This window comes from Mustelus asterias, chromosome 3 (assembly GCF_964213995.1).
Source record: "Mustelus asterias chromosome 3, sMusAst1.hap1.1, whole genome shotgun sequence".
Taxonomy (NCBI): Eukaryota; Metazoa; Chordata; class Chondrichthyes; order Carcharhiniformes; family Triakidae; genus Mustelus; species Mustelus asterias.
The window spans coordinates 9983805-9998267 of NC_135803.1; the positions used below are offsets into that span (position 1 = coordinate 9983805).

The 14463-nt window shown below is 41.8% G+C and overlaps 1 protein-coding gene across 1 annotated transcript; it reads left to right on the top strand.

Moving 5' to 3' along the window:
- Positions 1-1347: 1347 nt before the first annotated feature.
- LOC144482899 (extracellular calcium-sensing receptor-like) lies at positions 1348-10732 on the top strand. Its single transcript, XM_078201744.1, is given in 6 exon segments — positions 1348-1632; positions 3018-3629; positions 3632-3853; positions 4009-4236; positions 9605-9728; positions 9840-10732. Coding segments are annotated over 6 exon segments (2343 nt in total). The 5' UTR covers positions 1348-1368.
- The last annotated feature ends 3731 nt before the right edge of the window (positions 10733-14463 follow it).

Genomic DNA, 14463 nt, shown 5'->3' on the forward strand with positions numbered 1-14463 from the left:
ATTCCGTCAAAAGCGATTCAATGCAAGACGTGAGTGGAACCTTATCACCGGCGGAAGTATTTTAAGCTAAATCAGAGTGTTGTTTGATATTTCAGCTCCTGGCGCGCGTCTGATAAGCGACATCGCTTAATCGTGGCCAGTTGCTTTGTTAATGAAAATGCACGAAATGTGTGAATATGTTTGTTTATGGATGAATAGGTACTTCGCATGTATCCGTTTATTGCTGATTCATTAGCACCTACTTAGCGACATAAGCTTTCTTCAGGATCAGTTGCCTTGAAGACAGTTTCAAGGTGCCCAGATTGATGCTAATCTGAATGTAAGGTGAAGCAAGAAATATCTGGATGGAAATTTTAAATGTAAGTGCTTCCAATGATGAGGCAACTCAGATGTTAAATCGCCTTAAATTAATTTGGCGAAGATCAATTGTCAGTTCAAGCCAAAATGGGATGCAATGTCAGCTTGGATCTTATTTGTCTGTCTTGACCTTCGATTGGATTCAATTGGATTTTGAATTTGGTTTTTGGAGTAAGCAAGGAATGGATTCGAGTTCGCCCTGTCGATTCTGAACCTTGGCTTTGTAACTTTAAGGATGGAGCATTTTTCTTTAAAGAAAATGCCTTAATTCCCACGCAAAAACTGGAAGTCCCTTTCCGCGTTACCTTGCAAAGTTTAAGATACTTCCGAAAGATTAAATTCTTAATGATTGAAATTTCATCTTAATAATAAAGCGTCTATTATTTATCAAAGCTCGGCGTCATACATTCTAGGTGCCGCCATTAGTTCCATTGCATTAAAAAGTAAGTTAAGTGCAGCAACACGAATGGTGATGTGTTTAGATCTTACTCCTTTTTTGCTGGCGTTGCTTATAGATAGAAGTATAAAATGTGAATGACATTAGCGAAGGACTCGGCTGTCACCGACTATATGGACCAACGTAATTTGGAATATCCGTGACTTTTGAAGCACTTGACACAGTTCAATACGACAAATTGAAAAGTTTAGCGTCTAATTTTCCAAACAGGGTTGGGCGGTATTGACACTGGTATTGCTTTCATCTATTTCTACTCAAATTCAGCAAAACTATTGGACAAGTCAGCGGCTTCAGTTCACAAATAGCAATGTCTGAATGGTGCTTTGGCGATGTTACTTAAAACATTGTCCTTGAACACTTGTCGCCTTTTTTGTTTGTTCCTCGTCAGTATGTTATGGAGTGAGTTTTGAAAATTTGTATATCGAGTACATTTTGGTCGTAATGCATTAAAGGTTCTTGTATTGCATTTACGTGTAATTGATATGTTTCCTTCACCGAACTAAAACTGTACTTGCCTTCTTCGCAGCTTTCGGCACAGACTCTTTCGCTTTGTAATGGCGATGGTTTTTGCTATAGAGGAAATCAACAAGGATCCACAGTTGCTTCCAAATGTGACCCTGGGTTATCGAATATACGATTCCTGTGGCAATCCTCCAGTATCTATAAAAGCAGCCTTTGACTTTTTAAACAGACTGGGGAAAATAGCACCCGATTTTACCTGCAAAAGAGCACCTGACGTTTCAGCCATCATTGGAGATTCGGGATCCTCGCAGTCCATAGCCATCGCCAACTTAATCAGTCCTTTCAGAGTCCCAATGGTAAAATATATGAAGAAGCATATCATCTAAATTATGGACTAGGAATAGAATATTAATATGCGTACAAGAAACTTACGTTATTTCTAAAATTGATTTCCATAAAGTTTAACGCTTTGCCTACAAATAAGAAATATGAAACTAATAACTGTGAATATTGTCAGTATTTAAAATATAATTGATAGTTTTTTAATTTCAATTAATACATTTGTAGTTTGACAGATATTTTCAATTCTATATTTCAAGTTATAAAATTGATCAGATTATTCTTACGGTTGTTGCCAAATCTTTATAATTTTGCGGTTCTGGAATGCTAATTTACAAAACTAACCACTGATTTATGATGCTGTTCTGTTTTTTTGATGATGAAAATTTCGACGCCAAGGCTTGGAATGTCTGATACTATTGCGTAATTCAGATTTCCTTTCATGTATGTTAAACAGCCCTGTCTACTTTTTATCACATATCATCATTAAGATACTCTCACTTGTATGATTCCCTTTGGATGATTGCCAGTTACGTATCTGAAATCACTGATGAGTATAATGACGTGATTGCCTGGAAATTTCTTAAGTGAGACAATTGACCTCCTCGCCTTGAGAGAAAATTCAGATTATCAGTAAAATTATATTGATTTGATTTGTGAGTTAAACAATGAAGTAATATAGGATGAGAGGGGCGTATTTATTAATGTGGGTTACATTTCCCCCGCAAACTTCACAGAAGCCTATTAATTATTCTGAAGGGGGCGGGGGAGAGCCGACAAGAAACATGTTTTACCTTTACGAAAGAATGTCACTAAAAAGCAAGAACTTAAGAATACATCTGAGGGATTCTGAAAATTTTGAAGCAAACCAATTGCCTACTATTGTAAATTCGCATCGCCTTAGAATATTGCATATGTCAACTCTTCAATTAAAGCGATTGAAGGATTAATGGTACAATTACATGAATGACTCATGTCCTAATGCGTCAGTTCCAGCTCAGTAGTTACCACTCGCTCGTCTCCAAGTCGGGTGGTTGCGGTTGTTTCGTTGTTTGAATGCGACTTTACACCGAGGGCCAATCTGCCCTCTCATGTGGACGTAAAGATCCCACAAAGAAGAGTGGGCGAGTTTCTAAGTATCTGACCAATATCCATCCCTCAGGCTACACTTTAAATAGATGAACTGGTCATTTATTTCATTACTGCTTTCGGGTGTTTGTTGTGAACTATTTGACTGCGAGTTTTCCAATATTACAAACATAACTGCACTTCCAACAAAAAACTTAGTTTGGCTGTAAATCGATTTGTGACGCCCTCGGCTCCTGAAAGGTACTACATGAATTCAGGTATTTCTTTCTGCTTTGATGAAGATTAATCTGATCTTCTCCTTTGTCTCCTGTAGGTTAGCTACGTTTCCACCTGCGTGTGCCTGAGTAACAGGATCGAATATCCGTCCTTTTTCAGAACAATACCGAGTGATTATTTTCAGGTGAGAGCGTTAGCCCAACTCGTCAGTCACTTTGGCTGGACGTGGATCGGGACGATTAAAAGTGACGATGACTATGGTAACTTTGGAATGCAAGCTTTCATGGAAATCGTACGCAGGTCAGGCATTTGCATCGCTTTCTCTGAGTCCTTTCATAAAACATATTCTCAGGAAAAGCTGCTCAATGTTATACACACCATAAAGACATCATCCACATCCGTCGTTGTGGCCTTTCTGTCTCAATCGGATATGGCTATTTTGCTCAGAGGAATAGCACAGCAAAATATCACCGGAGTGCAGTGGGTAGGAAGCGAAGCCTGGATTACAACATCTCCTCTCCCACCAGGAAAAAGCAGACGATTTATTTCTGGCGCGATTGGAATTGCAATTCGTAAAGTCAGCTTACCAGGGCTGAAAGAATTCCTGATGGACATTCACCCGGCTGTGTACCCAGGAAACCTTTTGGTGAAGGAGTTTTGGGAGAGGACATTCAACTGTACACTAAAGAACATGGAAAACAGAACAACTGGAACTAAACCTGACTCAGTGTCCAAGCATGCACAGCAAAACAGAATCTACACACTGCCCGCAATGCATTTACAGATGTCACTGAGTACAGAGTTACTTACAACGTATATAAAGCCACTTATGCCATAGCTCATGCTCTCCATGATATGTTTTCGTGCGAAACTGGTAAAGGGCCATTTTACAATAACAGCTGTGCAAACATTTCAAACTTTCAACCATGGCAGGTAAAGAATAGTAAAGCAGTGAATGTTGTTTGCCCTTTGAGGAGATGTCTCATTTCATACAATTTCCTTTCTAAAAATGAAATATGACTTTGATACATGCATATTTGAAATAATGTACCATTGATATTTTAACCGTTCTTTTTCCGTTTATAAAGCTACTGCATTATCTGAAAGCAGTAAAATTCAGAACTAAGATTGGCGAAACGGTATATTTTGATGAAAATGGCGATCCAGTCCCAACCTATGACATTGTCAACTGGCAGCCAGATGCATTTGGTGGCACGAAGATTGTAACTGTTGGATACTATGATGGATCTGCATTGCCAGGACAAGAATTCGTCATAAGCGAAGGTGAAATAAAATGGAGTGGCTCTCAGATTATGGTAAGGATATTCCATTCATGACAGTATGTGGGGTGATCTCACGGCTGCTTATCCGGGTTTGTTCTCGGGTTTAGGAAGAAATCGAACCGGTAAAAGTGCCTGCACTCGTTAAGGGAACAAAGTTTCATATGTAGTTAACGATTGCCAAATACCGTTGCTCCAGAATGTATAAAGTTGTCATTTACCAACATTGGTCTAATTTGAGCTTTTCTGCGATGCGCTGTATTTCGAGTCAATGCGCTGATTAAATTAATTATCAAGTGCCCGAGGCACAATAGCTAAGACCTATGGAAATTGTAAAATATGTTCGGGTGCCAGTGGTCTGTCTCTGTTTTGCGATAACCCACCGCGACCTGATCGGCAGTGAGACGAATCAGATAACCCTTTCTACGAGCGGAAACATGCACGTGGGCTCAATGAGCTTCTTCACAAATCATAGAATAATATAACACCGAAAGCGGCCATTCGGCCCACGCTTCCTGTGACAGCGCATTGAAAGGTCTATTTAATTTTTATCGCTACTTTTCCTTCCGATCCTTGTAATTGTTTCAAGTATTTCTTCAATTCCCTTTTGAAACTTACTTCATGACTCTGCTTCGGCACAATTTCAGGCACTTTGTGAAACGCGTTCTTCTTAATTTTCTTCTGTTTTCTTTTTGCAAATCACTTTAATCTGTCCTTTCTGCCTCTGGAGGGACTCTCTCCTTATGTGCTCTATCAAAACCCTTTTGAAAAGCTTAATTTAATATTCCTTCACCTCTTTTGCATTAGGTAGAATAACTTTGGATTCTCGCGTCTCTGCCGCATATTTGAAGTCCCATCATTCTAGCGAATCCTTCTGCATCGCCTCCAAGGGCTTGATATTCTTCCATGTGTATGTGCCCGGAATAAGGCACAATAAGCCACCCGAGGCGGCACGGTGGCACAGTGGTTAGCACTGCTGACCCACAGCGCCAGGGATGCGTGTTCAATTCCACGCTCAAGTCTCTGCCTATGTGGAGTTTGCACATTCTCCCAGTTTCTGCGTGGGTTTCCTCCTGGTGATCCGGTTTCCTCCCAAAGTTCAAAGATGAACGGGTTAGGTTGATTGGCCATGCTAAATTAAACCTAAAGTCAGGGGGATGAGCGGGGTAAGTGTAAGGGATTACGGGAAATAGGGCCTGGCTGGGATTGTGGTCGGTGCAGACTCGATGGGCCGAATTCTCCTTCCGCAATGTCGGGATTCTGTGAGGCATAAACAGTGATTTATAAATGTCACGCCTAACTTCCTCACTTTTGTGCCCTACCTCTGTGTGGAAAGTCAAGTCAAGGAACCTATACGCCTCTCTGGAAGCCTTCTTAACTTACGAAAACCTCTAACTTTTGTTAGCGTGTGCCCCAGGCTTCTCCGTTCCCGTATCAATTTAATACTTGCAACATGTAATTAATTTTGCCCTTCTTTATACATTCTATGCAATTTTTCCTTTCGCGCAGCGTGATTATATGAGTAAATAGAACCATAGAAAATTACAGCTCAGAAACAGGCCTTTTGGCCCTTCTTGTCTGTGCCGAACCATTTTTTGCCGAGTCCCACTGACCTGCACTTGGACCATATCCCTCCACACCCCTCTCATCCATGAACCCGTCCAAGTTTTTCTTAAATGTTAAAAGTGACCCCGCATTTACCACTTTATCCGGCCTCTCATTCCACACTCCCACCACGCTCTGCGTGAAGAAGCCCTCCCTTCCCCTAATATACCCTTCAAACGTTTCTCCTTTCACCCTTAACCCATGCGCTCTGGTTTTTCTCTCCCCTAGCCTCAGTGGAAAAAGCCTGCTTGCATTCACTCTATCTATACCCATCAAAATCTTATACACCTCTATCAAATCTCCCCTCATTCTTCTACGCTCCAGGGAGTAAAGACCCAACCTATTCAAACTCTCTCTGTAACTCAGCTTCTCAAGTCCCGGCAACATCCTTGTGAACCTTCTCTGCACTCTTTCAACCTTATTTAGATCCTTCCTGTATCTAGGTGACCAAAACTGTACACAATACTCTAAACTCGGCCTCACCAATGCCTTATATAACCTTACCATAACACTCCAACCTTTATACTCGATACTCCGATTTATAAAGGCCAATGTACCAAAGGCACTCTTTACGACGCGATCCACCTGTGACGTCACTTTTAGGGATTCTGTACCTGTATTCCCAGATCCCTCTGTTGAACTGCACTCTTCAGATTCCTACCATTTACCCTGTACGTTCTACTTTGTTTGTCCTTCCAAAGTGCAATATCTCACACTTGTCTGCGTTAAGTTCCATTTGCCATTTTTTAGCCCATTTTTCTAGTTGGCCCAAATCCCTCTGCAAGCTTTGAAAACCTTCCTCACTGTCCACTACACCTCCAATCTTTGTATCATCAGCAAATTTGCTGATCCAATTGACCACATTATCATCCAGATCATTGATATAAATGACTAACAACAATGGACCCAACACCGATCCCTGCGGCACACCACTAGTAACAGTTTTAACAACACCAGGTTAATGTCCAACAGGTTTATTTGGTAGCAAATACCATTAGCTTTCAGAGCGCCGCTCCTTCGTCAGATGGAGTGGAAAGGTTTCCACTCCATCTGACGAAGGAGCAGCGCTCCGAAAGCTAATGGTATTTGCTACCAAATAAATCTGTTGGACTTTAACCTGGTGTTGTTAAAACTGTTACTGTGTTTACCCCAGTCCAACGCCAGCATCTCCACATCATGCACACCTCTAGTCACAGGCCTCCACTCAGGGAAGCAATCCTCCACAACCACTCTCTGGCTTCTTCCATTGAGCCAGTGTCTAATCCAATTTACTACCTCCCCATGTATCCCCAGCGACTGAACCTTCCCATGAGGGACCTTGTCAAAGGCCTTGCTGAAATCCAGGTAGACAACATCCACCGCCTTCCCTTCATCCACTTTCCTGGTAACCTCCTCGAAAATCTCTAATAGATTGGTCAAACATGACCTACCACGCACAAAGCCATGTTGACTCTCCCTAATAAGTCCCTGTCTATCCAAATATTTGTAGACCCTATCCCTTATCACACCGTCCAATGACTTGCCCACCACCGACGTCAAACTTACTGGCCTATAATTTCCCGGATTTCTTTTGGAACCTTTTTTAAACAACAGAACAACATGAGCCACCCTCCAATCACCCAGCACTTCCCCGTGAATACTGACATTTTAAACATGTCTGCCAGGGCCCCTGCAAGTTCAACACGAGCTTCCCTCAAGGTCCGTGGGAATACCCTTTCCGGTCCTGGGGATTTATCCACTCTGATTTGCCTCAAGACAGCAAGCACCTCCTCCCCTTTAATCTGTAAAGGTTCCATGACCTCCCTACCTTTTGCCCTATTTCCGTAGACTCCATGCCCGTTTCCTCAGTAAATACGGATGCAAAAAAACCATTTAGTATCTCCCCCACCTCTTTTAGTTCCATACACAGTCTACCACTCTGGTCTTCAAGAGGACGAATTTTATCCCTCACTATCCTTTTGCTCCTAACATACCTATAGAGGTTCTTTGGATTTTCCTTCACTCTGTCTGGCAAAGCAACCTCATGTCTTCTTCTAGCCCTCCTGATTTCCCTCTTAAGTAGCTTCTTGCACTTTTTATACTCCTCGAGCATCTGGTCTGTTCCTTGCTCCCTTTACATTTCATACAACTCTCTCTTCCTCTCAATCAGTGTTACAATCTCCCTCGAGAACCAAGGATCCTTATTCCTATTTACTTTGCCTTTAGTCCTGACAGGAACATACAAACTCTGCACTCTCAAAATTTCTCCTTTGAAGTCCTCCCACTTTCCATTTACATCCTTACCAGAGAACAGCCTGTGCCAATCCACACTTCCCAGATCCCTTCTCATTTAATCAAATTTGGCCTTTTTCCAGTTCAGAACTTCAACCCGAGGACCAGAACTATCCTTATCCATGATCAGGTTGAAACTAATGTCATTATGATCACTGGATCCAAAATATTCCCTCACACTCACATCCATCACCTGTCCTAACTCGCTTCCCAATAGGAGATCCAATATCACATCTTCTCTAGTTTGCACCTCCATAGGCTGATGTAGAAAATTTTCCTGAACACATTTTACAAACTCTACCCCGTCTAAACCTTTAACAGTATGCGAGCCCCAATCCATATGTGGAAAATTAAAATCCCCTACTATCACAACTTTGTGTTTCTTGCAGTTGTCAGTTATCTCTCTGCTGATTTGCTCCTCCAATTCTCGCTGACTATTGGGTGGTCTATAATACAACCCCATTAATGTGGTCATACCTTTCCTGTTTCTCAGCTCCACCCATAGGGCCTCTGTAGACAAGCTCCCTAATCTATCCTGCCTGAATACCGCTGTAACATTTTCCCTGACGAACAATGCCACCCCCCGCCCCACCTTTTATCCCTCTGCCCCTATCCCGCCTGAAACATTGGAACCCTGGAACATTGAGCTGCCAGTTCTGCCCCTCCTCTAGCCAAGTTTGACTAATGGCTATAATGTCATATTTCCATGTGTCTATCCACGCCTTCAGCTCATCTGCCTTCCCCATAATACTCCTGGCATTGAAATAGACACACCTCAAAAGGTTATTTCCACCACACTCAACCCTTCCATTGGTGATTTTGCTTGAACTAACCTGTCTTTTTACCCCTGCTCCACTATCTTCTCTGGCACTCTGATTCCCATTCCCCTGCAAATCTAGTTTAAACGCTCTCCAATAACAGTAGCAAACCTCCCTGCAAGTATAATGGTCCCCTTGTCGTTTAGGTGTCACCCGACTCTTTTGTACAGGTCCCACCTGCCCCAGACGAGGTCCCAATGATCCAAGAGTCGGAAACCCTGCCCCCTACACCAGTTTCTCAGCCACGTGTTCATCCGCCCAAGCATCCTACTCCTACCCTCACTGGCACGTGATGTCATCAATTACCCTAGAACCCAAGGGGATTTGAGCTTTGGAGTGTGGGGTGGATGGAACCAAGCAGAGACCGGGCAACTGATCCTATTTCAGTGACTCACTCTGGCCAGTGACCTCGCTTTGCACTTAGATCTTGGGCTGAAATAGCTTGCTAGCAATTGCTGCATGGGTTCACATTCGGGGACTAACTATCAGAAGAAATAAGAGAAGGAGCAGCCAGGAGATGGCGCCCAAGAACAAATCAACATCTTTCAGAAAGGAAAGGGGAGGAAGATGGGGCTAATATGCATTCAGGATTCCCTGATCACACTCCCACGAGGAATATCCACCCATTCACCCTTAAAGGCAATGAATGTTAAGGGACTAAAAACAAAATACAAGATGACTATCTATTGCATTTTATTCTCTAAAACAAGGTTCCAAAAGCAGTTTGCTCCGATCCCTGTCCTAATGGAACAAGAAGGGCAGCAATAAAAGGTCAACCCATTTGCTGCTTTGACTGCATACGCTGTGCTGAGGGTGAAATAAGCAACACGACTGGTAAGAATAAGCAGGAGTACGCATGTTACAAATAATTTAGCTACGATTCATCTCCGAATATGGAATGATTTGAATCATGTCACTTTCAGTTTCGACTGTGTTTGTCTTTAGACTCAACAGAATGCATTCGCTGTCCGATGGAATACCGGTCTAATGCTCACAGAGACCAATGCATACCGAAGCAAATTCAGTTTCTTTCCTTTGAGGAAATCATGGGGATTATTTTGGTCTCGCTCGCATTACTTGGAGCTTGCATTAGTATAATTGTCCTTGTAACGTTCTACCTTCACAGAAACACACCTATTGTTAAGGCGAATAACTCGGAGTTGAGCTTTTTGCTTCTTATCGCGTTAACGCTTTGTTTTTTGTGCTCAGTGACATTCATCGGAGAACCTTCAGGCTGGTCCTGTGCATTACGCCATGTAGCATTTGGTATTACATTTGTTCTTTGCATTTCTTGCGTTCTGTGCAAAACAATTGTTGTGGTGATGGCATTCAATGCAACGCTTCCGAACAACAATCTCATGAAGTGGTTTGGACCCACACAACAGCGTTTAACTGTTTTAGTTCTAGCACTTGTACAAAGTTTAATATGTGCTGTCTGGCTAACTCTATCGCCACCCCATCCTGAAAAAAACAGTGACTATTTTAAGGAGATAATTGTCTATGAATGCCATGTAGGGTCTGCAATAGCCTTTTACTGTGTATTAGGTTACATTGGATTTCTGTCTTGCGTGTGTTTTGTGGCTGCCTTTCTAGCTCGAAAACTTCCTGATAATTTCAACGAAGCGAAACACATCACTTTTAGTATGCTTATCTTTTGTGCCGTTTGGATAACTTTCATTCCAGCGTATGTAAGTTCTCCTGGGAAATATACTGTTGCGGTAGAAATATTTGCCATTCTGTCCTCCAGTTTTGGTTTGCTGGTTTGCATTTTTGCGCCTAAATGTTATATTATCCTTCTGAGACAAGAAATGAATACGAAGAAATGCTTGATGGGTTAAATTGTTCCAATGAATCATTGACTCAAACAGCGCAGTTGCAGACCATTCGCCTTGTGTGCTCTCCTTGCAAGAATTAGCCATTTAACCCAACTATATTTCTCTTTCCCCCACTGTCCTTCGCAATATTTGACAATTCTTTACATATAATGTTGATGGGGCTCACAATGCAATTGAGCCAGATGTTGCTTTCAAGGCTACACTATTTCCAAGTTGAAACTCACGTTGCAGTGTTACGAATAAAATTGTAAGATGTTATTCAAATAAAAGAACTGGAAAAAGATTTCAATGTCATAAACAAGAGAATTCTGTGACAATGTATACTATATTTGAGATGTAATGATGCGAATCAAATAAATGTAAAAACTCGTAGCAAGGAAATGCCTGGAAGATTGGAAATCTACGTTAAAGCAAAGATGCAACTGACAAAATAATCAGCGAAGTTCAAAAAAAAACTCTGTGGCATCCCACGTTCATCTCTGCACAGAAGGCAGCGTGTCCTAAATTCTATCCCTCATGTTAGTTTGTTGTAATTGTTCCATGAGAACTCCGCTTTTGACGAACGCCATTCTCTTCCTGTTCCCCATAACAACAACACTTTTAATGTAATAAAACGTCCCAAAGTGTTTCACGAGAGCATTATAAAGCAAAAGATTTGAGCATAATGCAAGAGAGTGGGACTAGTTGGCCAGTGCAGACTGGGTGGGCCGAATGGCCGCCCTTTGCCCTGTTGCGATTTTTTGTGAATTTGTGTTTACACACGTAGTTTCATGGTCGATACTGAGGAAAATGAATTTAAGCAATCCATACAACTAAGAGTGGTAGATTTACGGACGGAATTTCAGAGCTTAAGACTGAGGTAACTGAACATATGACCAGTAGTGGTGTAGCAATTAAAATAGGGAAACTTCATGAGGTCAGAATTACATGAGGGCAGATCGAAGTTCCTCTAATTTTCTTTTTGTCTGAGTGGGTGATTTCTGGTTTATTTTTGTTATGCTCAGCCGTACACATGTGGTCCCTTAAAGGTGTGGGCCTAGATAGCTGGGAGGGTTGCGGGCATGTATTCATCACATAGATGAGTTGCTACTTTACCGGGAGCTCGTACGGGCCAGCGAGAACAAGGCTGAAAAGTGAATGGGACTTGGGGTGAGTAAGAACACAGGTTACCGAGTTTTGGGGGACCTCAAGGCTGCAGAGTGCAGAATGTGGGAGACCAGCCAATGCAGTCCGTGTTGAAAGTATTCAAGTCCGTGGGCAACAGAATTATGAATGAGGCTTGCTTATTGCATCCCAATACATTAATTACACAATCTTCATTTTAATAAAAAAATGTCGAGATGCTTTCGTGCATGCTTTTGAAATATCCTATGCGGCTCAATTTGTGGCACGGGTTCGACCAATCAACACAAAAGTCTTTTGTAACTTTCAACATTTTCAGCATTCCTTGCTTTGATCAAATATACATTTTTCTTTGCGAAGCACTCTCCTATCGGAATTTCTCTCGAATTCCCCGAATTCCCCAGAAGACTTCACCGCTTCCCATTCATTCAGACCTCGTTCTGATACAATTGTAATTGGTAATTAAATTGCAATGGTTCAAAAACTCATAATTTTATTGTCCCACTAAAAAAATGCCTCACGCACGACGTTCCATTTTTAAAAAAGTTAACAATAAACAATCATTTATTTTGACTGTGGGGGTGATTTTCAGTGTAGTTGCCGTTGCACAAAGAACCGTGACTCTTCACTGAACATATTTGGTGATTTTCTTCACATCCAAACTGATTACCTTGCCGACCTATTCTTCGTTTGCATGTGGAGCTGTGAGGCAGCAGTGCTAACCACTGCGTCACCGTGCCGCCCATAGTTGCCCCCTCGTTCTAGAATCTGCAACACGTGGAAATAATTTATCTTTATCTTCTCTGTCATTTTCTGTTAATATCTTGAATGCTTCGATCAGATCATCCCCTTAACCTTCTAAATTCTAGGGAAAACAGGCCTAATTGTTGTAATCTCTCTCTGAATTCCAGGTATCATTCTTGTGAATCTATTCTGCACTCCCTGCAAGGCCTATATATCCTTCCTAAGATATGATGTCCAGATCTGCTCAAGTGGTATCTACGTAAGGAGTCTAACAACACCAGGTTAAAGTCCAACAGGTTTATCTGGTAGCAAACGCCAGGGTTTTGTACAGCTGCAGTATAACGTCTACGTCATAATACTCCAGTCTTATAGATATAAGGGCTAGCTTTCCGTTAGTCTTCTTGATTATTTTCCGCCCCTGTAATTGACATTTTAAAGATTTATAACCTGTGCTACCCCCACCTCCCTAAGTCTCTTTGGACATCCACTGTATTTAACTTCATACCATCTAGAAAATACCACGATACATAGATTTTCGGCCCAGAATGGATAACCTGACACGTGCTTATATTGAAATCCATCTGCCACAGTTTTGCCCATTTTCCTCGTCTATCAACATCCCTTTGTAATTCATGCTAATATCTACATGGTCTACAATACCGCCTAACTTTGTGTCATCAGCAAATTTGGATATATGATTATCTATGCCATTATCCAAGTCCACATAATGTGAACAATTGAGGCCTCAGCACAGATCTACTAGTCACACCCTGCCATTTTGAGTACCTACCCATTATCCCTACATTCCGTTGCCTGCCACTCAACCAATTTCCCAGCCATGTCAGTAAATTGCCTCAATTCCGTGGGCAATTCATGTGTTAACAGTCTTTGATGTGGGACTTTTTCAAATGTCTTCTGGAGGTCCATATAAACAACATCCATAGGCATTCTCTTGCCCAGTGCATAAATCCCCTCTTCAAGAGAATCAGTGAGTTTTGTTAGGCATGACCTATCTGTTATGATCCTATGCTGGCACTCCCAGAGTAACTGAACATTTTCGTGATGTTCAGTTAAAACTATCATTGATTATGGACTCCAACAATTTCCCCATCACAGAGGTTAGACTAACCGATCTGTAATTCCCTAGTTTTCCTCTTTCAGCCTTCTTGAAAAGCGGAATGAGATGTGCAATAGTACTGAGCAAACGGTGAAGGAGGAGAGGAAATTCGCAAACATGTTGTGTCATTCCGATGATGTGGTGTCCAGACCTGCGTGATATCTAACCAGGGTTTGTAGAGCTGCAGCATAACTTCTTTTGGCCAATTTTGATGGTATCAGACAGGAACTTTCAAAAGTTAATCAGGAGAGACTGTTAGCAGACAAAGGGACGTCTGGTAAATGGGAGGATTTCAAAAATGTGTTAACCAGCGTTCAGGGTAAGCACATTCCTCTTAGAGTGAAGGGCAAAGTTGGTAGAAGTAGCGAAGCCTGGATGATTCGGGATTTTGAGGCCCTGGTCAAGAACAGAACTAAGGAGGAACAAGACATGGATAGGCAGCTGGGATCAAGTCGATCCCTTGAAGAGTCGAGGGTGTAGGAGTAGAGTTAAGAGAGAAGTCAGGAGTTAAAAAGAGGAGACGAGATTTCTTTGGCAGATAAGGCAAAGGAGAACCCAAAAAGATTCTACAAATACATAAAGGGCAAAGGAGCAACGAACAAGTGAATAGGGCCTCTGAAGGATCAACAAGGTGAGATCCTAAATGAATATTTTTCATCAGTATTTACTGTTCAGAAAGGCATGGATGTCAGGGAACTTGGGGAAATAAATAATTATGTCTTGTGGAGTGTACATATAATGGAGAAAGTGG